Raw genomic sequence first — 27,514 nt, 5'->3', positions numbered from 1 at the left:
AATAAGAGCCTCATCAAGTTCCTCCACTTCCGGTTGAGCCTCATCTGATACATCCTTAGGCACATACCCATGGAAAGGTCTTAATAGACTCACATGAAATGCATTGTGAATCCTCCAGTGATCTGGTAGCTTCAAATGATAGGCCACCTCACCAATCTTTTCCAATACCTGAAAAGGTCCATAATAGCGCATGCTCAACTTTGGGAATAAGTGCTCTTTACCCTTCATCGTTTTGAGCCTAGCTTTCTCAAATCGCAAAAGAACCCAATTACCCAATGCAAACTCTAATGCACGCCTGTGACAGTCCGCTGCCTTCTTTTGCTTTTGCTAAGTTTTTTGGAGTGCCAACTTAACTCTCCTATAAGCTTCATCCATGTTCTCCACACATACCGGTCGGCCTCAAAGATCTTATCCTTTGTGTGCAAAATGGGTGGTACCTTCTTCCCTCCTTCCACAATCTCAAAAGGCGCCTTGCCCGTCGAGGTATGGATGGTGTTGTTATAAGCGAACTCCACCAAAGGAAGATACTTTTCCCATTGTTGCTTGTGCTCTGACACATAACACTTGAGAAGATCTAACACTGTGGAATTAGCCTCTTCCGACTACCCATCTGTATGTGGATGAAACGATGATGAAAACTTGAGAATTGTACCCATGTTGTCAAACAACCCTCTCCAAAATAAACTCGTCATCCATGGATCACGATCACTAATGATAGACGAAGGCATGCCATGATACTTGAAGATGTTCACCATGAACAACACCATGTGATCAACTTTGATCTTCTTACGCACGGGAATGAAATGAGCCTGCTTACTGAACCTGCATGTGATACTCCAAATGCCATCATTCCCCGTTTGTGTCCTCGGAAGATCAAATATAAAATCCATGGCAATGCTCTCCCATGGTCTATCTGGAATAGGTAAAGGCTGAAGTAACCCTGGTGTCTTCTGACGGTCATACTTCACCTTCTGACATACGATGCATTGCCTAACAAAAGCATCAACATCTCTTCTCAAGGTCGGCCAATAAAAGAAAGCCTTAACTACCTTTACCATGGCGTCAATACCTCTATGACCTGCATATGGTGTAGCATGACTTTCAATCATAACCTTGAGTCGCAACTGCCAGGTAACACAGTCTACCATGCATCAACAAAAAGCCATCCCTAAGCTTTCATCTCATCAAGCTCATGATGATAAGCAAGTGAAACTGTTGAGACCTGTGGCTTGCGTGACAAAGCATCTCCCACAACATTCTTTTTGCCTTCCACATGTACAATCTGAAAGTGGAACATAGACAAAAAGTTGACCCATCTCATATGCTTCTCAGAAAGTTTAGTTTGCGTGAGGAAATAACGCAAGGTCTGATGATCTGTCTGCACAGTGAAATCAGCCCCAAGCAAATAGTGTTTTCATGTAGAAAGAGCATGAATTACAGCCAACATCTCTTTCTCATAAACCTATAAATGCTTCTCGGCATTCTATAATATACGACTCTCATAGGCTATCACATGTCCTTCCTACATGAGAACTGCCCTAATGTTGTTCCCACATGCATCACACTGACAACAAAACCTCTTCGGAGATCCAGTAGTACCAATACGAGATCCAAAGTAAGCTTTTTAAAGGCTGCAATTTCTAGATCAGCCCATCAAAACGGAGTTCCCTTCTTTGTTAAAGCACGAAGGAATACAATCCCAAAAAGCTGCGTACATCATGCACGGTCCTCAAATCTGGCCAATTGAGAATTGCTTCCACTTTCGAAGGATCCATACGGACTCCATCTTTAGACACGATATGCCCCAAGAAGTGTATTTCTTCCAAGAAGAACTCACTCTTCTTGCCATTTATGACCAACCTATGCCTCCGAAGTTCTTCAAACACAATCGCCAAATGCTTCCTATGCTCCTCCTCTAAGCGTGAAAGCACAATCATGTCATCAAAGAATGTGCCCACAAACGCTCTCTGAGGCCAGAAAATCTTGTCCATCATCTTAGGCAGTCGCTATTCACACAGGCGGGGGTACACACGCGCGAACACGCAGCCGTCGGGTGGCAGAAGGCGGCGCTGAGGTTCTTGCAAAATTTAGCGAAAAGCAAACACGTGGAGTTTTTTTAGCTTTCGTTTTTTTTTTAAAAAATCCACGCCTTGTTTGTCCTTGCTTTCGTTTTTTTTTGCTAAACCTTAGTAAAAGGGTTTAAAAACCCAAGTATTGCTTTATAAGTGTTTTGCAAGATCAATTTTTTCTCTCACCTTGCCCTCTTCAAGATGTCGACCCAAGAATCCGAGTTGGAGCCCATTCTCGAACGTGAAGACCCGCCGGCTACGGAAGCCACCGATGCCAATCTTTTCGACGATTATGTTTCAAAATCAGATTTCCAAGAGTTTAAAGTTGCTCTTGAAGCTTCTTCCTCAGAACGTCAAGCACAAATCGCCGCGCAGATGCAGGCTTTACAGAACTCCATCTCTTTGTTGACCACTACCCTATCTACTCTTTCGGGTATGGATACCTTGGCATCTGCCTTAGGCCCCAATATTACTCCGGAACAGTTTGGGGACGAGCAAAAGCAACGTACCAAGGAGATAGTGGACACTTGGCTACATAAGTGGCAAGTCCATTTTCAGTTTCATCCATATGACGATGGAAAAAAGATCCAATTAGCAACAGGTTTCTTCTCAGGCAAAGCTTTGCTTTGGTGGAAGGAACTCAACCCTAAACCAACGACTTGGGCACAGTTCGAAGACGTCTTCAAGAAAGAATTCCTCAAGGAGGAGGATAACTATGATGTTGTTGCCCGGTTTACAACTTTGACCATGACCTCCCATAACCTCACTTTTGAGGTCTTATCTCCAAAAATTTAGGGACTTGCAGATGAAAGCTACGAAGATGGATTCCACAACTCTTTTGGGTTTCTTCGTAGCCGGTTTACCTGACTCATACCGTTTACGGGTTAAAAACAACAAATGCAAAACTTTGGACGAGGCCATTCATTCCGCTCGTATCTATGATAATACAATGGTCTCTTCCAAGTCTAAACCCGTTACCGAGCAGGGAAACAAGCACAAAAGGAAGTTCTCCGCACCAATGGCTAGCACGACTGAAGGAAAGTCTTCGGACCAGCCTTCGAAGAATTCAACTTCGACACCAGCGAAGAAGAAACATCTCCTTAAGGCTTTGAAGCTCAAGAAGGAGGGACGTTGCTTCATTTGCGAAGAAAAAGGACATATGCGTAACGAGTGCCCGAAGCAAAAGGGTGCAAAGACCAACGCAGGACCCAAGCCAAAGGCAACTAACCAGTTGTCTTTGATAGGTATGTCAGTTACTCTACTTTCTCGCCCAAGTACATGTTCTGATTGTCTATTCAACTCTAAAGTTTTTGGCTCGCATGATCTTCTCCGAGTTTATGGAGAAGTGAATGGCCATAGAATCCACATTCTTCTAGACCCTGGTAGCTCACACAACTTTGTTAATTACAAACTTGTGCAGAAATTGGGTCTTGATACAACGCCCGGCGATCATACCTATGAGGTATGCCTACCTGTGGGTCGGCAAGTATGGGATCGAAAGGTGGAGACACTACCGATCCGGATTTAGGACTACAAAGATACTCTGGAATGCTATATTACGCACCTAGAACATGTAGACTTGTTATTAGGGATTGAGTGGTTTAGAACTCTTCAAGTCAAGATAGATTGGTCTAGTCATATTTCTTCTTTTGAACATAGGAACACCCAGTATAGTATCTTAGGTGATTGTATACATCCCTCTCAGAGACCTCTTGTAAATACAGTTGATTTTGAAGGCACAAGGGGTGTTAGGGTTAGGGTTTGGAGATGCTGCAAACAAACGTGGAGAGCAACAGAGAGAGAACACGACTTTAGTGTATCAACTAGCTGAAAAGTGAAGTACAATAGCCACATAATAGTGACCTAAAGAGATGTGTTCACATGTCCGGCCATAAAATGTGCCGAGTGGACCAAAACACCTATAAACTGAATATAAGTGAAACTAAGCTAAACTGGGAAAAAAACCTCCACTAACTGAAGTAAAAAGTACCCCAGTAATCTACTAATGATCACTAGCACTCCTCTGGGTGCATACACAGCATAAAACCCAACAAACCCCCCTGGAGTGATATGTGATCACTGTACATCATCCACCAAAAGGAAACAAATTCAAAGCACTGCGGAATGCTTCAAATTTCGGACGTGGTAATGCCTTGGTGAAGATGTCTGCCACATTCTGATCTGTAGGACAGTAGATCAGACTGATATCTCCTGCCTGGAGTCTCTCCCGAACAAAATGATAGTGAATTTCAATGTGTTTCGTGCGAGCATGAAACACAAGATTCCTGGCCACAGCAATGGCACTCTGACTATCAGTATAGATAGGTGTAGGCTCCTCCACTGAAATCTCCATATCAGTCATGAGACGACGCAGCCAAACACACTCAACAGTAGTAGTGTAGGCTGCTCTGTACTCTGCCTCACAAGACGAAGTGGCCACTGTGGTCTGTTTCTTGCTTAGCCAAGAAATGCATGAAGAGCCAAGAAAGAAACAATTTACACTAGTGGAATGTCTAGTATCAAAGTCACCAGCCCAATCTGAATCACTGTAAGCGTATAACTGCATGTCACCCCCCTCAGGATAAAGCAATCCAAGAAACAAGGTACCCTGCAAATAACGGAATACACGCTTCACAACTTGCCAATGTGACAACCGCGGGCTGTGCATGTATCTGCTAATTGAGAGACTGCATACTGAATATCTGGCCTTGTATTACACAAGTAAATAAGGCACCCAACAGCCTGAGCATATGTAGTGGCATCAAAGGAAATACTGTCATCTTGTAGTGACAGTTTCATCCCAGGCTCCATAGGAGTACTAATAGGCTTGCAATCCTGAAATTTAAACTTCTCCAGAAGTTTAACAACATATCGTGATTACAACAACCCAATGCCTCTGTTATCCTGCACAAACTGTATGCCCAAATAGTAATGTACAAGCCCCAAGTCAGACATGTCAAATGTCTGTTGCAGTATCTCTTTAAAAGCTGCAATTTTGTCATCATTTGATCCCATGAGCAAGAGATCATCCACATAAAGACTGATGACCAGCAGATCTGTCTCTTCTTTCTTTACATACAGAGTGGCTTCTGATGGACTGTTCACAAATCCCTGAGTGAGTAGGAAAGCATCTATTTTTGCATACCAAGCTCGTGGAGCTTGTTTCAAACCATACAAGGCCTTTTTCAGCCTGCATACTTTCCCCTCATGACCATGTTCTGCAAAACCCATGGGTTGAAATACATAAACTTCCTCCTCGAGGTCCCCATGTAGGAATGCAGTCTTTATGTCCAGCTGGTGAACAACCCAACCACGATGTGCAGCCAATGCAATGACACACCTAAGTGTCGACATACGGGATGTAGGAGCAAATGTCTCCTCATAATCAATGCCCTTCTTCTGTGCATAGCCCTTTGCAACTAGACGGGCTTTGTACCTGTCAATGGATCCATCTGCATGTCTTTTCAACTTATAGACCCATTTAGTACCAATTGCTTTCTTGCCTTTAGGCAGATCAACCAAATCCCATGTTTGATTCCTTTTAATAGAATCAAGCTCATCCTGCATGGCTTTGTTCCAATGCACATTATCTCGTGCATCCACAAATGAATCAGGCTCATCATCATCCTGTAAACTAGCTGCCATAACCAGATTCAAATCCATGATGTGTGCATGCTCATTGCTCCGTGTCTCCCTACGAGTACGACCAGCAAGAGGACCCTCTAAATGGCTGTCCTGTAATGTCCTCAAATACCATCTAGGTATGTGTCTGACCTGTGGTGCCTGCTGCCCCATATTTGGTTCAGCTTCTGGCTCGATGTGCTGCTGAATTTCTGCACCACCTTCATCATTTGCTGGCTGTCCTGTACCCTCATGAGTTGGATCACCAACTGTGGAATGAAACTCCATAGGTAGTAGACCTTCAAACACATCATTTTCAGCCTGATTTGCCTCATAACCAGCCATGGATATTTCTGATTTTTCATCAAAAATCACATCCCGACTAGTGAATATCTTCCTGGATAGTGGGTCATATAACCGGTAGCCCTTGCTCTCACGGCTATACCCAACAAAAATGCATTTTGTGGCTTTATCATCCAGCTTCCTCCTCAACGCTTTGGGTATGTGTGCATATGCAAGACACCCAAAGATACGAAAATGCGATACCGAAGGCTTGCGGCCATGCCAAGCCTCAAAAGGAGTAATGGAAACCAATGCCTTAGTGGGACATCGATTTAAAATATGACAAGCACACATGACAGCTTCCACCCAAAAGATATGTGGTAGCCTTTTTGCCTTTAGCATACATCTGGCCATCTCCATGAGTGACCGATTCTTCCTTTCTGCAACCCCATTCTGCTGTGGAGTGTAAGGAGTAGTATACTGATGTTTTATACCTCTACTCCCAAGAAAGGAATTCAACATATGTGACATATATTCCCCCCCTCGGTCAGAACGGAGAGTTTTGACCTTGCATCTTGACTCTATCTCAGCAAGTGCTACAAAGGCCAAAAATGCATCATATACCTATGATTTCTGTGTCAAAGGATAGACCCAGCATATACGAGAGAAGTCATCAATAAATGTTGCAAAATAGAAGCAACCACCTAATGACTTCGTCTGCATGGGACCACAAAGATCACTGTGTATAAGCTGCAACTTTGCAGTTGCTCTTAGAGCTTGATCACGTGGGAAGGAAAACCTATGCATTTTTCCCAAAATACATCCTTCACAAATGTGATCTGGAGGCTTCTCCATGAGAGGTAGATCTGTAAACATGTTATGTCGCTACATAAGCATAAGACTACCAAAATTTACATGCCCCATGCGAGCATGCCATAACTCCGCATCAACCATAGCTGGAGTAAGAGTGAATGCATTATAAGCAGACTGATCCACTGGCTGAAATGCATCCAACTGATAAAGTCCATGACATAATGTACCAGTAAGCATCAAGGTCAAGGCATTAGATTTGTCTCTGACCATGCATTTATCATCATCAAAGTGGACTTGCATACCACAATGTGCTAAAGAAGAAATGGACAACAAATTCTTCTTTATCCTTGGTACATATAAGGCATCTGTAAGGCGGAGAATGGAGCCATCAATGGCTGTGAGCTGAATCTCCCCAATGCCACGAACTGGATATGAAGCATTGTTGGCACACTGAACAGTTTTGCCAACAGGGGCAGAGCCAACATGACTAAACAAATCCCTGCGAGATGTGATATGCTTTGAGGCACCACTATCAAAATACCAAGTACATGCATGCTCTGTCATACTGAGTGCCTGTGAAGACCAAGAGGCATCATAGCTGCATGTATAAAAACAGTAATCCCTGTCCTCAACAAAAGAAGCAGTCTCTGGAGGAGCTTTAGAAGCATCATTAACAGACATCCCAGCTTCCTTTGCCTTCTCTTTGGCAATCCTCTTCCTACATTCAGTGATGTAGTGACCTGGCTTCTTACAGTAATGACATTTGCCCTTCTTCTTGGGCTGTCCATCACCTTTCTTGGTATCCTGTGAAGAACCACCATCACCTGAATTCTGATTTGAACTCTTTGGCTGAGTTTTTCCTTTCCCCTTTTGACCTATAGTAAATGCTTGTTCAGCATTTGTGTGTATATTCATATTCTTCCTCATTTGCTCTTCTTGTAGCAAGAGAGCAACAAGTTCCTGATACTTGAGGGGTTCAACAGCATTCCTCATGCTCAGATTCAAAGAGGTATGAAAAGCCAAGTAAGATCTTGGCAAAGAGTGCAAGATGGTGGACACAAGCTGTGTCTCAGGAATAATCTTATCCACATTGATGAGTTGCTCTCTCAAATCCTGCAGCTTGTTTAAGTGGCTAGACATATCATCTCCTTCATTCATTTTTTGATTTTCCAGCTCTCTTTTCAAAAATGAGATCCTAGCCTCATTACGAGCAGCATACATCTGCTCCAAAGTCACCCATGCATTCTGTGAAGAGCCAGCTGAACGAATATGAGGTATAATAGACCTCTGCACTGACAATGCAATGAGTGACAAAGCTTGTGCATCCCTGGCATCCCATGTCTTTTGAGCATTTGTTCTTTGAACAGGCAATGGCTGCCCTGGAGCCTGTACCTGTTGTCCTCGTCCACGAGCACCCCCTTGGGGAGGAGTCTCTGGAGCCAATGGACCTGGACGTGGTTCATCACCACTAACAAAATCCCAAAGACCTTTTGCCACAAGCACATTTTTCAGCATAAAACTCCACAAGAAGTAGTTTGTGCCGTCCAATTTGTCTTCCTTAGACAAATACGTGAATACATCACTCTGCTGTTGATTTGCCATTATGCCTACGCACAATGTTGTACCTGTGTATCAAAAAACCCAATAGCAAGAACCCTGAAAACAACTGTACTCCACTGAATACAGTTCACCCAAGTATGCCTGCACTCTCAATCTTCTGAATGTGCAGCTCAATGCACCAATGACTGAGTAGAGCAGCAAATGGCGTACACAATGCCAAAATGCCCCAAAAATACCCAAATTTACTGCACCCAAAACTCTGCAAAAACCTGTAGAGTTCTTTGCTAGAAAGTCTGCCTGTTGTGCCTGTAGATTTTCACAGAGAAAATAGTATTGCCCAAAAACAGAATTTTTAATGCTTACCACAGATTGACTGAGCAGATTGTGGTACTTATGCACGTACAGTCCACCAAAAGAGCAAGTACGGTTGTCTGTACTTTGCAGGTACAGTCGACTTGTACGATTGAGCATTAACTATGACCAAGTTCAAAAGGTTCTGGATTGGCCTATACCGCGAACAGTGAAAAAAATTCGTTCTTTTCTCGGTTTTGTTGTTTTTCTTCAGAAATCTCTGCGGGAGTACTCTCAACTCACACTATCGATGACCGACTTGTTGAAAGGTCGTGGACGTAAGTCAAATCAGCCTATCACTTGAAATAACGATCTGGATATGGCCTTCAGACTTTGAAAAATAAAGTCAAGAAAGCACCTATCTTAGCATTACCCGATCCTAGTCGGCCTTATGTTCTTGAAACTGATGCCAGTGACTATGCCATCGAGGTTGCTCTATTTCAAGATGGTAGACCTGTTGCTTTTGAAAGTAAAAAGCTATAGACGACACTCAATCTCGTTGGCCAACCCTTGAGAAGGAGCTTTATGCTGTGATTCACGCTCTCAAGGTTTGGAGACATTATTTATATGGCTCCAAGTTTGTAGTATTGACTGATCATCAATCAATCAAGTATGTGTGTGATGCGGATGATTTGAGAGGAAGGAAAGCTCGATGAGCTGAATTAATACAAGATTTTGATTTTGAGATTCGTTATAGAAAAGGATCCATGAATAGTGTTGCTGCTCAGTCATTGAGTCTTGGTCAATCAATGAGCTCCCGTTCTGGATCTTCTGCCAAAATGGACCAAAATAACTATCAGTCTTGTAAAGCTCTCTCAATGACTGAAATAAGTCAGTAGAAATCTCAGTGAACGACAAAGTATTCACCTCTCTAATTCGACTAAGCGTATCTGCCTAACATTCAGGCTTCAGGAGGCCAGTGGATGATTCAGAATGGTTTACTATTCCGTAATGACAAAATTTGTGTACCACATATCCCGGACATTAGGTCCAAGATTCTTAAGGAGTGTCACGATGCCCCTTCTGCTGAACACCTTGGGGTCTACAGGACATTATCGTTAGTGAAACACACTTTTTGTTGGCCAAAGATCAAATGGTATGTAGAAGATTATGTTCTCAAGTGTCAAGTTTGTCAAGCAAATAAAGCTAAACGCTTTAAACAGGCTGGATTGTTGCATCCTTTGCAAATCCCAAAAATAAATGAGAAAGTATTTCCATGGATTTTATTACCGAATTACCAAGAACACATCAAGGCCACGATTCTATTTGGGTTGTGGTAGATCGCTTGACAAAAATGGCTAGATTTTTACCAACTCTTAAGACCATTACAGCTACGCAATTAGCAAGGCAATTTATCAAGTGATTGTTTAGACTGTACGGGTTATCGCAGGACATAGTCAGTGATAGGGACTCTAAGTTTACAAGTGATTTTTGGAAACTTGTTTTTGAGAAGTTGGAAACAACTTTGAATTTGAGTTCCTCATATCATCCTCAATCTAATGGCGAGACTGAAAGAGTGAATCAAATTTTGGAGAATATGCTTCAAGCATATGTATCCAAAAGGCAGAGTTCATGAGAGAATTATCTTCTTATGTTAGAATTTGCATATAACAATACTAAGCATACGAGTACAGGTTTTAGTCCTTTCATGCTTATATATGGTTTTCAACCTAGATCACCTGTTACAGTGGGATTCTCATGACTTCAGCATGATGCAACGCGTAATTTTTTGCAAGATATGCAAGATATGCAAGAAATGTTACAAGTTGCGAAGGAATCTATTAGAAGTGCTCAAGACCAAGACAGATTTTATTCTAATAGACATCGTTCACCCATAGAGTTGTATTTGCGAGTTCTGAAAGATTCCGAGACTTTACGAACAGGTCGATCTCTGAAATTATCTCCTAAATACTATGGACCATTTCGTATTACACGACGGATTGGTTCAATTGCATATGAATTGGATTAGCCTTCTCATGTGAAAGTTCATCCTGTATTTCATATCAATAGACTTAAGGAAGTACTGGGTGGAACAGACCAATTAGTTACTCCTCAAGAAATCATAGATGTCGAGGACATGACATTTGTTCCACACGAACACGACGGATTGGTTCAGTTGCATATGAATTGGATTAGCCTTCTCATGTGAAAGTTCATCCTGTATTTCATATCAATAGACTTAAGGAAGTACTGGGTGGAACATACCAATTAGTTACTCCTCAAGAAATCATAGATGTCGAGGACATGACATTTGTTCCACACGAACCTGAAAAAATTCTTGGATTTCGTGAAAGAAGATTGCGTAATACGCTTATCACACGGAATACAAGATCAAGTGGAAGGATCATGTTAAGGAGGACGCTACATGGGAGACATTGACTACTCTTCAGAGAGATTACCCTGGCTTTTTAGTGAGCTCTTAGAGAAAGGGGATTATGTCATGAAGCTTGGAGCTAGGCAGGCTAATTGGCGAGCTGAGTTAGGGATAGACTAATGGGCAGGCACCCAAGTATGGACAGGCCGGCGCCCAAGCGTGGACGCCCGATGACTGGCCAAGAGCTTATAAAAGGGTGACCAAGGTTAGTAATTAGTCATATAGAGTCTCACGTGTCTTTGTGAGAGCTCTATGGTCAGGAGCCTGGATCTAGTGCAAACGTGCACCTGCTTTATGCAACCGAGACCGACAGCAGTCTCGAGGCCGCAAGGGTAGCTTCGTGGCGGTATGGGACGTCACGAGGTAGAAATTGGTCGGTACGTCCATCTAGTTAGCTAGCTCGTGGCTCGGTGAGGACAGCCAAGACTTGTGGGCTTGCACACAGCTGTCAAGGTTGGGAGGTGAGTCAAGCCTGCACCCCCGTCATGTTTGTTTCATTTGTTTGCAGGTTTCGAGTCTTGTACCAGGAGCGTTCTACGAGGAGATCCTATGGGATTTTGACAAATCTTGTCTTTTGACATTTGCCAGTGCTATGTGGCATGTGCAGAGTTGCTCTGCTGGTGCATGGGAACGGAATTGGAGTGCATACTCTCTTGTGCACACCAAGATCCGTAATCGCTTGAGTACTCAGCAGTTAAAGAGGTTGGTGTTTTGTCGATCCAACCTCCCTCTTTTGTGCACACTCAAGACAGCCACTAGTGTGAAGGAGATAAATTACTCGCCAACTCGAAATGTATATTATTAAATAATAAACTTCATGTGTAACCTCATGAGTCATGACTCATGAGTATTGACTCTTGATACGTGTTATGTGCCATGTCACATGTGGCAGGTGGATCCCTTTATCTTCGATAGGCTCCTCGCTCATACTACTAATGCGGAGGCTCACCTTCGGGAGGACCGATTGCGAGACAAGTAGGAGGAGATATATCGAGAGCTCCACAGAGAGCTTGAGAGCATAGATCAGAGAGTTAGACGTGCTCGATCACGAGCTATGAGTATTCTAGATACTGATGCTCATGGAGCTTCTACTAACAGTCCAGGTGGTCGGTGCCATCGTGGTGGGCGAGGTCGAGGACGAGGCCGTGCTCAGATAGCTCAGCAGCACGAGTCTCTTGCACATGATGATGATGATGATGATCCCATAGATGAGGGGTAGATAGATACGAGTGACACCATTCCTACAGTGCCGGTGGTCAGAGAGCCTGACTATGACTCAGATGACAACATGTTGACGGATGGAGATGTTTCTTCAGAGTCCTCATCTGGTTTAGATGAGTAGCTAGATGCTACTATAGTTTATAGTTACTAGTTTTTTTTTTTTGGTGACTAGCCTCTAGGAATCATCATTCATGTATCATTGTATGATATATATCTACAATCTTATGATTTCAGATTTATCATTTATCCATGATCCATCTCACTTTCATTTATGTTCATTGTTTAATTATTTTATTTGATTATTGATATTTGCATTTGCCATTGTCACTTGTGACTTGTAAGTTACTAAGTTGTAAGTTGTGCAAAATTGAAATTAAATGTTGTATTGTATTAGTAAGTGCTTTAATGTTCATTGATAAATCTTCAAACTTTATATTTCAGAAGTTTATAAGTATATATATCGGGGGGCAACGTTCACTACGTTTCGAATCTTTTCAGCACGTTTTCCAAACGTACTAAACATATCGTTTACTACGTTTGGAACCACCTTGATCAGATGAGTACGGGTATACGGAACGCAACTATGAGCTAGAGCGCTCCAACACAAGAAAGAGAACAACACCTGTTGGCCCCAAAGCTTGGCGCCCCTTTCAATATTTCTTTATTCAATTTCAATGGAAAAGTTTAAATGATTACAACATGGCCATTCATGGCTCGTGTGTCTGCAAGTCCGATCTGCCAATCCTCTAGACCTCTTAGCATAGAGGTTACACATAGCTTTGTGTCCCATGAACACCACACTGTTATCTCCTCTAATCTGCTAAGCCAGTGCATCCATGAGGCCTTGAATATGCATCTGACTGAACCATGCACATAGCCACAAACTCAGCCATGAAAACAGTCCACAAACTCTTCCAAATCAGTTCACAATCTTGCCCCTGAACTGTCAAACCCTTCATCTCACAAAGGGCCAGAGAAACGACTCCAGAACAGTCACGAGCCAGTGAAAAGAGAGACTCAATATGACACCTCCTGCAGTCCCACCTACCCACAAAGAGAGAGAGAAACTTACAGTCCTTGTGTCGCTTTTCACAAGAGAGAAAAGACGCGAGGAAAAGCCCCGTTCAGTCCTGGCCTCTTGTCTTGCAGCCGGGAGAGAGAAAACCTGTGAGAGAACCTGCTGTCCAGCCTTGTGTTTCCCTCTTACAATCCACGCTTCTATAATAATGCTAGAAAATATGGAAAAAATGCCTGATAAATACTGATAAATACTAGATGTTATTTGAAGGATTCTGCAACGGTTTATATGCAATGGATGAATGATATGCAATATGCAGAGTGCTTTCTAATGCAAACCCTAAGGTTTCTACTGACTCTACATGCATGAATGCATCTCTTCAAGTGGGTTAAGCGACTTGACTGACTGACCGACTTGCTTGATAGAATGTGCAGCGGAAGAAGGGAAAGTGGAAACACAGGAGGGGGAGAGAGAGAGAAAGATGGAGAGGAAACACAAGTGAGAACCTGCGCTCAATATCATCATCAAAAGGAATACATGTCCCGAGCAAGAGGGGAGAACCTCGTAAGTGAGGGACTGCAGCTAGACAAGCTAGGCAAGCAATGCAAGCAGTAGAATATGAGGGAGGCATGCCGGCTATATATACCTCTACATGAAGGCAGCCGACTAGGGATAAATACCTCCACGACTGGGGAAAATCCCAAGACCATAAAATGGGGAATAAATATGGGTAAAATATGAGTGAGGGGTGACCAGCCCCTCTGACTAACATGGTCAGCCCTAGAGGCTAAAATAGGACACCAAATAGGAAGCCAGCAAGTAGGGGATGATGTCTAACACCCCCTCTCAGCACCGGATGCTGAGCAAACTCCAAGAAGCCAGAGAAGCCGTCCTCGATCAAAGATGAAAGACTGCAGAATCAGCTACCAAGAAAGCTCCACAAGCAATCTCCTCAGCAACTCAGCTACAAAAGGAACAGAACAAGCTGACAGGTACACCGTTCCTCTGGAAGAAAACAACCATATAGGCTGCGACGTGCTGCTCCAAATAATGGTTCCAAACCCAAGTGTAAGAACACTCCCCGAAGTCGAATGTCGTGTATCCAGCCTGGAGAAAGTATGAAAAACCTCATAACCAACCAAGATCAGATCCTGTATATAATCAATCTTGGGAGAAGCAAATTGCTCCTCACTGGAACCCTCAAAAGAAATAGAGTCAATCTGCTCCAACTCTGTACAAAGAGTAGCCAAATGCTGTATAAAAGCACCCTCTGAAAAGGTCGACATCGCAAGATGTAAAGACTCTGTAGAAAATATGGGGTCCATCTGCTCAAACTCCATAACATGAGTTGCCCAATGCGGTACATAAGTACACGCCACTGAGGTGGGCATCGCAAGATGAAAGGACTCCACATCCCCCTCTGAAAAATGATATCGTTGGACTGGTACAAGCCCAACCTGATTTTGATCCAAATCCAAAAAACTCTGGAAGTACCACTGTGCCCCAGGCACGGTTAGCAACCACAGATCCAAAGCATCCCGCTGGGTCCAAAAAACCATCCTCCAAAACAACAAGCCATCAGAACTGGCAGGGGGAGGGGCATCCTCAGAAGCATCACAAAGAGAGGCAGAGGTAGACTCCTCACAATGAGGAAGGGAAGCAAGAATATAAACTGCAGTGGCAACAAAGTCCTCAAAAGCATCACAGATAGCAGAAGACTGTTCCAGAAGTAGAACCAGATCCCAAGAATCAGCAACAGATAAAAGATCCATGTGAAAGGATCACACCGCAAAAGGAAAAAAAACACCCTCCTTGTTCTCCAAATACTGCAAAGAACACAAGCTCGGACAAAATAAACTCTGCTCAGGATCTCTGAAAAGATCACTGCTCTCCTCCAAATAACTGTAAACTCCTGTCAAAGAAGAATGTCTCCACAGATACAACACAGCTCCCGAAGCTGATCCTCAAGTGAAGTAGCTGGAGAAAGGCCCCCGCTGAGTGTAGAAAACTCCCTTGGGAAGCAAAACGCAGCCAAAACACTGCTATCCAGCAAAAATTGCACTCCACCGCCAACAGAAGGCAAGGAACATGTAGAAACCGGGAAACCGTGTAGGCCAGGAACAAAACACAGGTATAGATGCTCCAAAATCAGCAAAACACTGACTGAAATCAGAAATTCAGAATCCTCCTCAAGTACCAAACTGCCTCCAAAGCCACAATCCAATCAAGAAACCCCCTCTGCAAGTGATCTGTGTCCACTAGAGAAGAAAACGCAGCCAAACAAGGGCTACAGACCTGAAAATTCAGGCCAACCAGTGTCCACACCTCCTATGAGGAAAAACGCTGAAGAGAAGGTACCTTCGGGTCCAACAGATGAAGCCCAGTTGAAGGTAGAGCTACCAGCAAGATCGGTTCAGAAAAAACGCAGCAACCATGGCTGCAAATCTGAAAACGCAGAGGTATAAGGGGCTGAATATGGAAACACTCTGGAGAAATAGGTACACCCAAGCCTCAAATCAGCAAATCAGCATCAGAAACCTGTAGAAGAAAAAAAACGCAGCAAATATGCTGCTGTTGGCCTGTACAAAACAGGCAACCAGCACTAAGGGGGGGTATGAATGTTGAGAACTGCTGAAAACTACTGTAGACAGCCACCTGAAGAAAAAACGCAGCAACCTATGTGCTGTTGTCCTTGCTGAAAACACAAAAACGCAGGTCTGTCCAGGGGCAGAAAAAACGCAGATATGAAGAGGTATAGGAGGGAGCATCCAACGCTGAAAATCACCGGCGCTCTGATACCATGATAGAATGTGCAGCGGAAGAAGGGAAAGTGGAAACACAGGAGGGGGAGAGAGAGAGAAAGATGGAGAGGAAACACAGGTGAGAACCTGCTCTCAATATCATCATCAAAAGGAATACATGTCCCGAGCAAGAGGGGAGAACCTCGTAAGTGAGGGACTGCAGCTAGACAAGCTAGGCAAGCAATGCAAGCAGTAGAATATGAGGGAGGCATGCCGGCTATATATACCTCTACATGAAGGCAACCGACTAGGGATAAATACCTCCACGACTGGGGAAAATCCCAAGACCATAAAATGGGGAATAACATGTATTGGGAATTTGAAATGTTATTACAATAATTTCAATAATATTTGGGAGTGAGAGAGGCTTCATAGTTAAATATGGTGTATTGCCGTTGGTATTAGGTTAAGTAAACACACGTATTGGAAATTTGCAATGCTAAAAAATAATATTTTTTTTCCAACCAAATACAGTAAGAATAATTTTTGGAACTAACTAAGAGTGAAATATGGGTAAAATATGAGTGAGGGGTGACCAGTCCCTCTGACTAACATGGTCAGCCCTAGAGGCTAAAATAGGACACCAAATAGGAAGCCAGCAAGTAGGGGATGATGTCTAACATTGCTATGCCTGAGGAATGACCTACGTAGATCGTGCCTGACTTATCCTGGACTAAGGATTACAATGGGGTCATGACTTACAACAATTATAATCCTAAAGGGTACTAATAATGTACAATGTTGCATTGATGATGATGAGCCATATTGTCACCATGCACTGAAGTGCAGAGTGCATGTGACACTAAATGGCAAATGCTGCTAAATCTGCTTGGAAAAACGTGACTCATCACTGACCTGTCTGTGAAATCCTTTCACACCATCTCCGTCGTTCATGGAACTCTGAACCTCCTGAGGCGATGTTGGACCAAACTTCTGTCTTCTTATGTGGAAGAGAACCCCCTATTGCCAGTTGAAGCCCAAAAACTCCATTTACTCCTTTGATGATGGATGTCATTCTTCCCCAGAAAACTCATGGGTAGAACCTGTATGCCTTGCATATGCAAAATGCTAAACTGACTGCTAAGATGACTTTCTCCAGTGCTAAGGTCCACCCTTGAGATGCTGGCTTTCCTCTATGTAGGAGGCAGGAGATGAACTATATGTTGTCTTCTAACTGAATGCTGAATATGTTGATGATCTACTGAATGATGATGATGATGAACTGCTGACTCCATAGTCACAAGGGAACGGGAACGTTTTGGGGAACGGATGACTGTTTGGAACGGGAACGAAAAGCTTGAATAAAAGGGAACGGAATCGGGAACACCACATCATTGCATAAATGTGTGTATAAATTTACTTTATATATCTGTAAATGCTTTGGAAAGAGGCATAGTAAAGAAAGAACCTCAAACCATCTCAGTAGTGGCCATGATAATGCATAGATGTGTTCTACATGATACATAGTTCACTTATATTTCTTACATGGTCTGCGGTGCCATTTTGGAACGGGAACGGGAACGGCTATCTCTATGGAACGCGTTCCCCCGTTCCAAGAGCTTGGAACGACGTTCCCTTGTGACTATGGCTGACTCCCCTTGCTCCCTAGGAAGGAAACACTAAGAAGATGCAAGATATGACTAAAGGAATGATGAGCTTCTATATATATTGAGTTATGCTACTGGTCGGCCAGTGTACTGCAGTCAGCCTACTGAAATGTCTCCACGACTCATAAATGCTAGAAAAAGCCCCTTTGAATGATGTCGGCTAGTTCACATGAATGCACTAAATGCCTTTAATACTTTACGTACTGTTGTAGGTGCTGTAGAAGCCCCACACACTATTGTACATGCTGTGATAAATGCTTGAATGCCATGGTTAATGCTCATCAATGCACTGCTTAATGCTTATGGATGCTAAGAATGCCATGTCACTTGTACACCAATAGGGTGTGCACGTGACACTGTCATCATCCCATTGTCTATTCACGGCATCCCAACCTATCATCCTTCCCTTCTTGGCAACCTTTTTCACTGAAAACCCTGCCGATCTCCAAATCCACTCTTAACTCTGATGAAGATCTATGCATCTATTCCATCCTGTCCCTTTTTCTCGGGAGGACCAAGATGGTGTTCTTCTCTAATTATAGAAATAATTCCCCCCCATGTGCTTCCAACCAGAGGAGGCTTGTGGGCGGAAGAGGGGGCTGTCAACAACTCCTCATTTCTAGTGAATGCGACACGTGTTGGAGTTCCAAGCATAATAATCTCGCCGGTAAAGGTCAATTTTGATAGCTATGGATCGGTTGTGTTCCAGATTCATTGTTTCGTGTAACAGAAGCTATGGACTAAATGTGTTCCAAGTTCATTTTTTGAGACGCGATGTGTTCACAGTCCACTGTTGGGGTGAATGGAGTTCGTTGCACACTGGTGTGGAAATTCGGAGCCAAGAAGATTTCTTTGTTGTTCAGGGTGGCATTGTGTTTTGAAGAGAGAGGTTGGTAGGTCATCTTCCACAATGTATTCAATATCCGGCCGCCGGTACTACGGTTTCCATGGTCGCATCGTCTTCATCAATTTTCTTCTTCCGACATTTGCCCACTATGAGTGGCAAAGGGGGTGTTAAAATACCTGCATCTCTGAGTGGGAACACGTGCTTGTATTGAGGCATGGGTATTTTTCTCTCTATGGTAGGCTGATTTACGCTTGCCCACAAGGTTCATGGAGCCAGCTGGCCAACTCCCACTATTGCCCATATAAAGGCCTCTCTCCCACTGTTGTAATCATTCATTCCTAGGCCTAGCGCATATTGTCTATCACCCATTTGCTTGTTGTACTACCCTTGTAACCTCTTTGCTATGATAATAGAACTTGATTATTGCCTACTTCCTCTCTCTCTGACTCTCTCTTCTCTGTCTATTGTGATCACTTCCGCATGTGCACCCTTTAATACACCCTAATATGCAAGAGACAACTAAAGCCATGGAGAGAAGGGTGTAAGTGCTAAATTTTCAAGCATTCTTGTCTTGTCAGAGGGTCAGCTTTGATCGAAAACAAAATCTGCTTCATCCCCTTCAAACCGTAGCAGAGTATAGCCACAAAATTTATCATGGAATTAGGGAAATGAAATTTGAATGCCCAATTGAATAAGCAAGCACACTACATCCCTTCTAAGAAGACTGCTAAAGCTTCTTTCATGACTCATTTGCTCCACACAACCATTGTGAGTGATATAGATCCACACACTACAAGTCACTTTTGGAGAGCAATAATTGAGAATTTAGACATAACATCCTTAGCCACATGGGCAAAGTGAGATTGTAATCAATTTTTAATCACTGAAATCATATCAGTACATATCTTGGATTTGTTAATAGATATCAGTACATATCTTGGATTTGTTGATTGAGGATGTGGGAAAGCTTGAGTGGGTTGGCCACATTTTCTCCATAACATCTAGCATAGTGAACTTTGTCACCGGAAGGCCTAAAGTGTTAAGCATGTATTGGGCTCTTAAAGCCCTCCAAAAGGTTTGCATACATGTTCATTGTTGTGGGGAGGCTAGTGAGGGCGCAGCACTACGCATAGTGGTGTCTTAGGAATGGACAGCATGAGAAGACCGAGACGAGCCAAAATCAATATCAGTTGCTCGTATGTTTATCCCAGCCATGAATAAATGGACGGCTTGCTACGGATCATACATGACAGCATCATAATTTGGAGTCTCTCCACCTGGCTTAACTCTAAAGATCAAGGTGGAAACGTACGTAAGGTGCGGTACGAATCGGATACGTAAGGTATGTAAAAACATTAAAAAATATACTATATAGTGTATATGTATACAGAAAAATAAATGAAAAACTGGAAACTTTAAATTTGAAAAACAATTCATTTCTGAACAACAACACAATTACCAAAATGAGAGCTATCAGTAAACAAAAGCATAAATAGGTTTCACGAAATGGAATCACTCAAACGTTCAGTACTCATGGCTTTACATACTATAAGCAATCAATCAAAATTTAAAAGTTAAAAGACAGTTTACTATCTAGAGAAGCCAAAAAATAATAGTTCTAGTCACTAGTGTCACTATCACTGCACATGCAGAGTGCTCAATGATCAATCCACTTCATCACCATCAGATGATGAAGAAGATGAAGATTCAAGGTCTTTGTCAACATGTTTCCTTCGCTATCGTACTCTGGCTTTGCAATAGCGGTGACAGCAGGCTGGCACCGCATCATCACCATCTCTCGCTACCAAGTTGTTAATACCAAAAGTATGTGTGTATCGTGCGATAAAACACACACATAAGTTAAATAAGAAAGTGCATGTATCTTATCCCCAACGTGGAGACGGCTAAAATCAGCGACAGCGGCCGTCCTAGGGTTTTTTTGGCCCAAAATGTTTTTAAAAACTACCACGTACGACCAATGAGGTGATAGCTCAAGTGGTGAAGGTGTTTGCCTAGGACCAAGAGGTCTTGGGTTCAGAACCCCCCTTGGTGCTTCCTCGGCGGCATCCTCCAGGTGGATAAATAAGCGCCTATGGGCGATCGCTTGCAGGTTGTGAAAAATTGGTAACTATGGGAGGATCTTAGGCCAAAGGCCAATTGGAGAGAGAGAGAGAGAGAGAGAGAGAGAACTGACACATAAGGATCCGTACCGTACACTAAAACGTACCTTATCATAAGGTACGTACGTATGGATGCAACCTCGCTAAAGATGGGAGACCAACTTCCTCAAAAATGTTGAAGAGTAAACCACTTCCACGAGAGAGAGAGAGAGAGAGAGAGAGAGAGAGAGAGAGAGCAAAGCAGCATTGTGCTTTCTCTAGCCTAGACATATTAAACCCTCTGCTCACTTAGAAAATACTGACACAGTTGAGAATTTGCATGTACCTTTTGTATGGCAGGATTTGCAAAAACATCACGTAGTTGAGGACCAATGAGGCTTCGCAACTCCAAGGTGTCAATGATAAAGTCTTCAGATCGTGTGGAGATTTGCATCAAGCATGTGAGCCCCTGAAAAGATCTGAACTGGTGATGTTCGAGATCAACCTGTTCACACGGCATAAGCAACACAATTAGAAAGCTTTAACCCACTGGTGTAGGCTAATGTACTATATAAACAGTCATTCAGCACATGAAAAATATAATATAGCTTGATCTCACAATTTCGCAATCCATAACAGTTTCAAATGATAAATTTAAGAAAAAAGAGGAACAATACTTTGAAAACGGTTTGAGCTGCAGAATGCCGTTGGTAACAAATGCAAATGTACCTATGTTATCAAGAGCATCATGAAGGATAGGCTAACGAACTATGCTTATATGTAGAGTGCGGAAAATACCCTCTGCTAGAACACCCCCCCCCTCCCCCCCCCCAAAGATAGGATAGGGTAGGGGATTATGCTTTCCTAGCTGAAGTGTGACGTACACTCAACTATTAAGGCCCAGAATATTGGGCCTTCCTAGTACATATGAATCCCCACGTGCAATCTGTGAAGTAATATCACACCACCTAATCCTCGTACACCTCCGAACACACAGGTTTCTTCTCCCGTTAAACTATATCCTCATTCTGGACTCTCACAGGTCTTTGAGAAAAGAGCAATGTCACAACCATAAAAAGTGTCGATGAAGTTACCAAGTGTGCCATGGCAATTCCACGATGCTATGGAATGTTTTGAGAGGGAGAGAGAGAGTCCTCTCTTGTAATATCAAAGCATAAGCACAATTATTTGACTACAAGAGAGCGTAAGTACAATGACTATTGTTTGCTTTTGGTTCTGTAATAAGAACGTCTAGTGAGAACAATCACATGTCCAGGCAATGAGAAGTTGAAATCCTCAAAGCTTTCAAAGACTCTAAGTCAGATGATGTTTCTATAACATGTCCAATCATAACAGAGTTTCATTCCTTGCTTTACTCCAAGCTAGGCTATCCTGCAGTATATATAATGAAGCATAGTTCATTGTCCTGGGTTCATGGGCATGTGAGATGAGTTAGCATGCTCTTTTAAGCAATTCTCCATTGCTACCGAGCCAGTAACTTTTGATTGTCCATGTAGCTTTTATAGATGTTTGCTCTGAAGTTTAACATTGCTGATACCAAAGCCATGTAAGATCAAAATTAGAGTACACTGAAACAGTTTCTCTTCTCTTGTGCTGATGAGACACTTCTTAATTTTCAAGCACACAGATATGGTGCAGAGAAAACTTGACTACACGAATCAGTCAAGAAGGAAAAACAAGTCAGTGAAAAAGCATCATTTTAGTTTTTTCCAACTAAAATCTTACTTTAGAACTTCTTTTCAGTACACACAAATAAACATACAAAAAAACAAATGTTTCTCAAACCATAACATGGATCAAGGAAAATTGATACAATTCTGGTATCAAACTATCTTTCAGAAAGGATAAATGCTGTTCAGGTTTGAGAGCTTACAGCTATTTCCTGCTCCAAGGACAACTTAGCAGCAACTTCCTTTAAAGCCAAAGGGGTATTGACAAAGGCAAATGACGTTCCTGACAGAGGTGCAGGCTGCTTGGGATCAGGTGCACCAACTCCAATGAGATCCTCAAAACGCATATTCTGAAGCTCTTCCTGTGAAACCAACTTTGTCAAAACCTCCCAAGCCAAAAAGTGATGTGCTTCCGTGATAGAACAGCAACCTCTAGGTTAGCAGATTTTAGCCACAATGTGATGTGCATCTAGGATAAAACAGCACACCCTAGGTTAGTGGATGCTTCACACCCATACAGATCAGGCAGAGGTAGAAAAGGTTAAAGAAGCTCAAAAGGCAGGTGAGTGGGCCATGATAGAAGAGAGGACACGCAAGTCAAAAGGCAGGCAAGAAAGGCTCGTATTAGGGAGTTTCAAAGGCAAAAAACTCTACGGCAACTATGACAATCCATGGTTTTATTATGTTTTCTTTTCTCCTTTACAGTCTAAATTTGTATTGGTTCAATGGGTCATATTTTGGCCTCTTGTGAAGACAAATAACATTCTATCTATCAGTAATGTGCTTCTAAAAGCAAAACAGCATACCCTAGTTTAGTATTAGCCACAATGTCAAGTACTTTAAGATAATACAGAAAACCCTAGGTTAGGATATGTTAGCTCCTTCAAAGATGAAAAAGTAAAAACTTAGACTAGGGGATGTTAGCTACTATGTTATGTGCTTCGAAGGTAAAAAAGAAAACCCTAATAGAATAGCTAAGGATAAAGGTGGACCAAACCCTAGGTTAGTAGAGCAGCTGCAAAGGATGAACAGCGACTAGAAGTAAGAGTACCTGCAGAGGATGAGCAGGCTCGTATGCTTCAGTAGCCTCAATTGAGCATGGAACTGGGCCTGAGAGTGTCTTTGGATGCTTGAATGGTGTATTGGAGTTGTCTACAGCAACATTGAACCTCTCTTGCGGCCGGGGAATGGACCATACATGGAAAGGGATAGGGCATCGCTCGGCCTTCTTCTCGTCTTTCTCTGCACTGGCTTTGCCATCATCTCTGGGGGGCAGCTGCCGCCTCTTCTTTCTAGGGTTTTGTGACATGAAGCCATCATCTTCTGCAGAAAACCCTTGCTTCGCCCTCTCTTTCTTGAAGAGATCGAATGCAGAGTCCACTTGTTCAAGAAGCTCGTCCTGCACGCCGACTAGCCAATCGTTGAGATCGTCTGGGTCAGAAGGCCAGGCGGGGGCACGCGGTAGCACGCTGAGAGAGGAGATCTGCGAGAGAAGGGTTTCCGCGCGAGCCTGCAGGCGCTGCACAGGCTCCCTAAACTCCCTAAAGTTGTAGTAGAAGTGGAAATCCTCGTCAGTCGGGATAGATTTCGCTGCTCTTTCCAGCCTCGAGAGAGTGTCGGGCAGCTGCGCAGCTGTCTCCGCCAGAAGGCGCGCGTTCGCCCTGTGTTCTGCCTGTGCGACATCGTCTTCCGCCATCGCTGAAGCTTACTGCTGAAGACGTCCAAGTATTTAGAGAGAGGATTTTGATAAATCATGTGGGAAAATATTATTGAGATTTTTTTGGGTATATTTTTACCTTGGGTAGCCTAACACCCTTGCACGAAAGCAAGCAAGCGTGTTAGGCCACGTGGACTCTAAAAAAACTGGATGGACAGCCATGTGGACGCTAAAAAAATTGGACGCTTTTTTTTGAAAGGTGAGAGAGGAAAACACCACTAGTTTTTGAAACCCTAATGCTAATTTCTGAAGCAGAAGCTTACCTCAAAGGTTGATTTCTCTCTCCTGCACAACGTTGAAGTACTGGGGGAGCTTAGTGCGTACGACCATGGTGCGCTTGACAGCTGACCTTATTCTGCATAGGAGAATTCAATTTTTTCCTTAGTGGTGAGGGCAAGGCATTGTGATGCTATGTGTCAGGAGCGGGCTAGTAGGAGGCTGGTCACCTGTAAAACTGTGTTGGTTCACAAGAAAGACAAGAAGAGGAAATTGGATGGGAAGAAGAAGAGGGCATTCATTGAGCATGATGCCTAGATCACATGGGAGGCAGAGGTGCTGGGCAAGTTAAGAGGCTAGTTGGGTATCATTCCACTGGAGACGACATTGGAGGGAGGACGGTTGCATCCACCTACTTATGACATATTACGAGGGAGGACGGTTGCATCCACCTACTTATGACATATTGCGAGGGAGGCAACTTCCTGCTTTCACTCCCACTGAATGCAACCTTGTGAGTGCAAGGCCGTCAATCTGTTCCCTAGAATCACACTTGCCCTCACCTCATGCCACCAACTAGGCCTCGTCCACCACAAGGACGTAAAACCGCATAACGTGTTCCAAAGGAAGGAGGGAAGGATGAGGAGTTCCAAACCAAGTTGGATTCTCAACAAGAGCACTTCATCCACATTGTGCCGGATAAGGCATCCAACAATCTGACCATCATCGACAACGGCATTGGCATGTCCAAGGCTGGGTACGGTTCTTGATGATTTTTTTTCCAGTTGCATGATGTTTCCCCCCCTCTCTTGGCTTTGTGTTAGTGGCAAGGTGTAATATGATCTCTTCTTTAGATCTGGTTAACAACCTCAGAACGATTGCACACTCGAGGACGAAGAAGTTCATGGAAGCCCTAGCTACCAAGGCCGATGTGAGCATGATAGGGCAATTCGGTGTAAGCTTTTACTCTGCTTATCTTATTGCCGAGAAGGTTGTGGTCACATCAAAGCATAATGATGAGGAACAGTCCGAGTGTATACTAAGCAACTAACGCATGGCCAGCATACAGCATACACCAAACGTATTGGCCATGCGTTAGCTACTTAGTATACACTCGTAGCATCCTTGATGATTGATTATCTTAGCATCTCTAATAAATGCAACTACCTCATGCACAAGATGTCTTGGTGCATAAACGTAGGCAGGTACTCTCTCTCTCTCTCTCTCTCTCTCTCTCTCTCTCTCTCTCTCTCTCTCTCTCACACACACACACACACACATCATCAAAACCAAGTCCACTCCATGCTCTGAAGCTTGCAAAACAAGATAGTTTTTTAAACCTTCTTTTACCGTGTTTGTGTTTAAATCTTCTTTTACGGTGTTTTGTGTGAGTGCTTGGGTAGCATACTTCGTGTAGTGTAGAGCATATTTAAAATGCTCAAATGAACATGAATTTGAAAGCATACTTGGAAGCAATGCTAGGCTGACATCCACAATCGATGAGCTTGAAGCCTGTTCTTATGTTCGATGGGGATTCAAAAGTACCTCGCAAATTAGAAAATTACAAATTCATTACCACATTTGAAAATGAGTTTTGTATCATGAATTAATACGTAGGACTAATGGCCGCCTTCAACACGAAAGGTGTTTTAGTCCACTTTCGATATCGAAAGTGCTATTTGGGAAATGGGAGAAGGGCACGTTCTCCTATGTTTATTTAATTTTGGGGAGGATTGTGCCAACTCCCCGCCATACTTTATGTATGTTTTTTTTAAACTTCGCTCACACAAACGAGCACGAAAATCCTATGACTTGATGAATGACGTGTAACTCAGATTCAAATATGGTAATGAATTCGGAATTATCTACCTTGTGATGTACTCTAAGCTCTTTGTTGATGTCCATCGATTCCTCATGTCGAATATAATCATAGGCTTGATGTTCATGCTCATTCGAGCTTTATAAGCTGTTCATATAAACTTGAGAAAGGCACGCATACGAAGAAGACATGCTGCAAAAACGGTATGGTTATAGTGTCCATCTTCATTCAAGCGCTTCAAGATGTTTATACATGAATAGAAGGACACACAAAGTACGTTGACAATGGACAGGTGCAAGCAATCAAGAGGATAAGGGTAGGCATTAGGCTATCAGCTTGTGTATCATCACTTTTTGCTTGGAACTCTTGGATTACTCCATCGACTCACAAACCAACCCTTGTCGCGTAGCTCACTAGCATCAAACCTAGGGCCCCATGATGGGACCCAACCTTTCTACCACTAGACTACGCGCCCGTGGGCTTTTGCTTGGAACTCTTATTAGCATATCTCTGGTTTTATCTCTAGTTATCCTTGCTATCATATTGTTATCAAAAGTCTTCTTGGTCTTCTCGCTTTGGATTCGAAGTAATTTTGCAAAAATTAAACTCTTGCAACTTCCCAAATGCTATTGACAACAATAGCTCTAATCCAATGCCAAGATGACTCTTGCTTTGTCACAAAGAAAAATTGCGGGCAAAATTCAGCCCAAAGGCTAATTTTCAAGGGTCTTCCAAAAGTCTTGGGCTATTTTAGACCCAAAAAATGGTGATATTTTTAATATATTAGTCAAAGGTAGAATTTTCAAGGCAAATTTTAGAGGAAAAATCGCCAAATTTACACTAAATGTGAGCATATATCTTTAAAAATTTCAAACATTCGCCAAAGTTTCCTACAGACTCCACCTTCTATCAAAGAAGATTCACCAACCAATCTCTACTTTAACCATAGGATATGCTCCTTATTTTTTACCTTGCTTTGTCATCTCTGGTCTCCCATTCTGGAATAGTAGCTTGCTCCCTTGGCTTCTTCTCCTATCCATTTGTGATGCTTCATGGGCCTTTCTTCATGAGGATGAGCTTGATGCAGATTTGCCAAGTGTGGAAGTTTTGCCCCTTGAAGCGGAAGGTAGTATCATGTGAGGCCATTAAGGTTGAGAGTGTTGAGAAACACACTTGAGAGCAAGTATTGAAGAGGTTTTGACTCAACCTTAAGTCACCTTGAAGATTGAAGCTCTTGGTGAATGAGAGATTTGAACTAGAAGCTTGTGAAAGGCTTAGAAGAGGCTTGGATTTGTTTTCAAGAAACTTGTTAGGCCTTGTAAGAGAGGCCAAGACCAACATTGAGGTAGAATCGAGTGCTAAAGCTCGGAAAGAAAGCTTGATTAACCAAAACAAGGTAAAATTAGTG

General features: G+C 42.9%; 1 protein-coding gene across 1 annotated transcript in view; it reads right to left on the bottom strand.

The window, feature by feature from the left end:
- Nucleotides 1–24,121, bottom strand: part of LOC147619418 (uncharacterized) — a 51,617-nt gene extending 27,496 nt beyond the window's left edge. The window contains exons 1-3 of the mRNA XM_086773063.1: nt 23,406–24,121; nt 22,558–22,716; nt 21,010–21,168 (exon numbers count right to left, since the gene is read on the bottom strand). Coding sequence (XP_086629189.1) covers nt 21,010–21,168; nt 22,558–22,716; nt 23,406–24,050 — 963 coding nt within the window. The 5' untranslated portion in view covers nt 24,051–24,121. The remainder of the gene's footprint in view (nt 1–21,009; nt 21,169–22,557; nt 22,717–23,405) is intronic.
- Between the last annotated feature and the right edge of the window lie 3,393 nt (nt 24,122–27,514).

The sequence above is a fragment of the Cibotium barometz genome, chromosome 33, assembly GCF_041138505.1.
Source record: "Cibotium barometz isolate CiBa-2024 chromosome 33, ASM4113850v1, whole genome shotgun sequence".
NCBI classification, from domain to species: Eukaryota; Viridiplantae; Streptophyta; class Polypodiopsida; order Cyatheales; family Cibotiaceae; genus Cibotium; species Cibotium barometz.
This window is presented reverse-complemented; position numbering and strand designations above follow the sequence as displayed.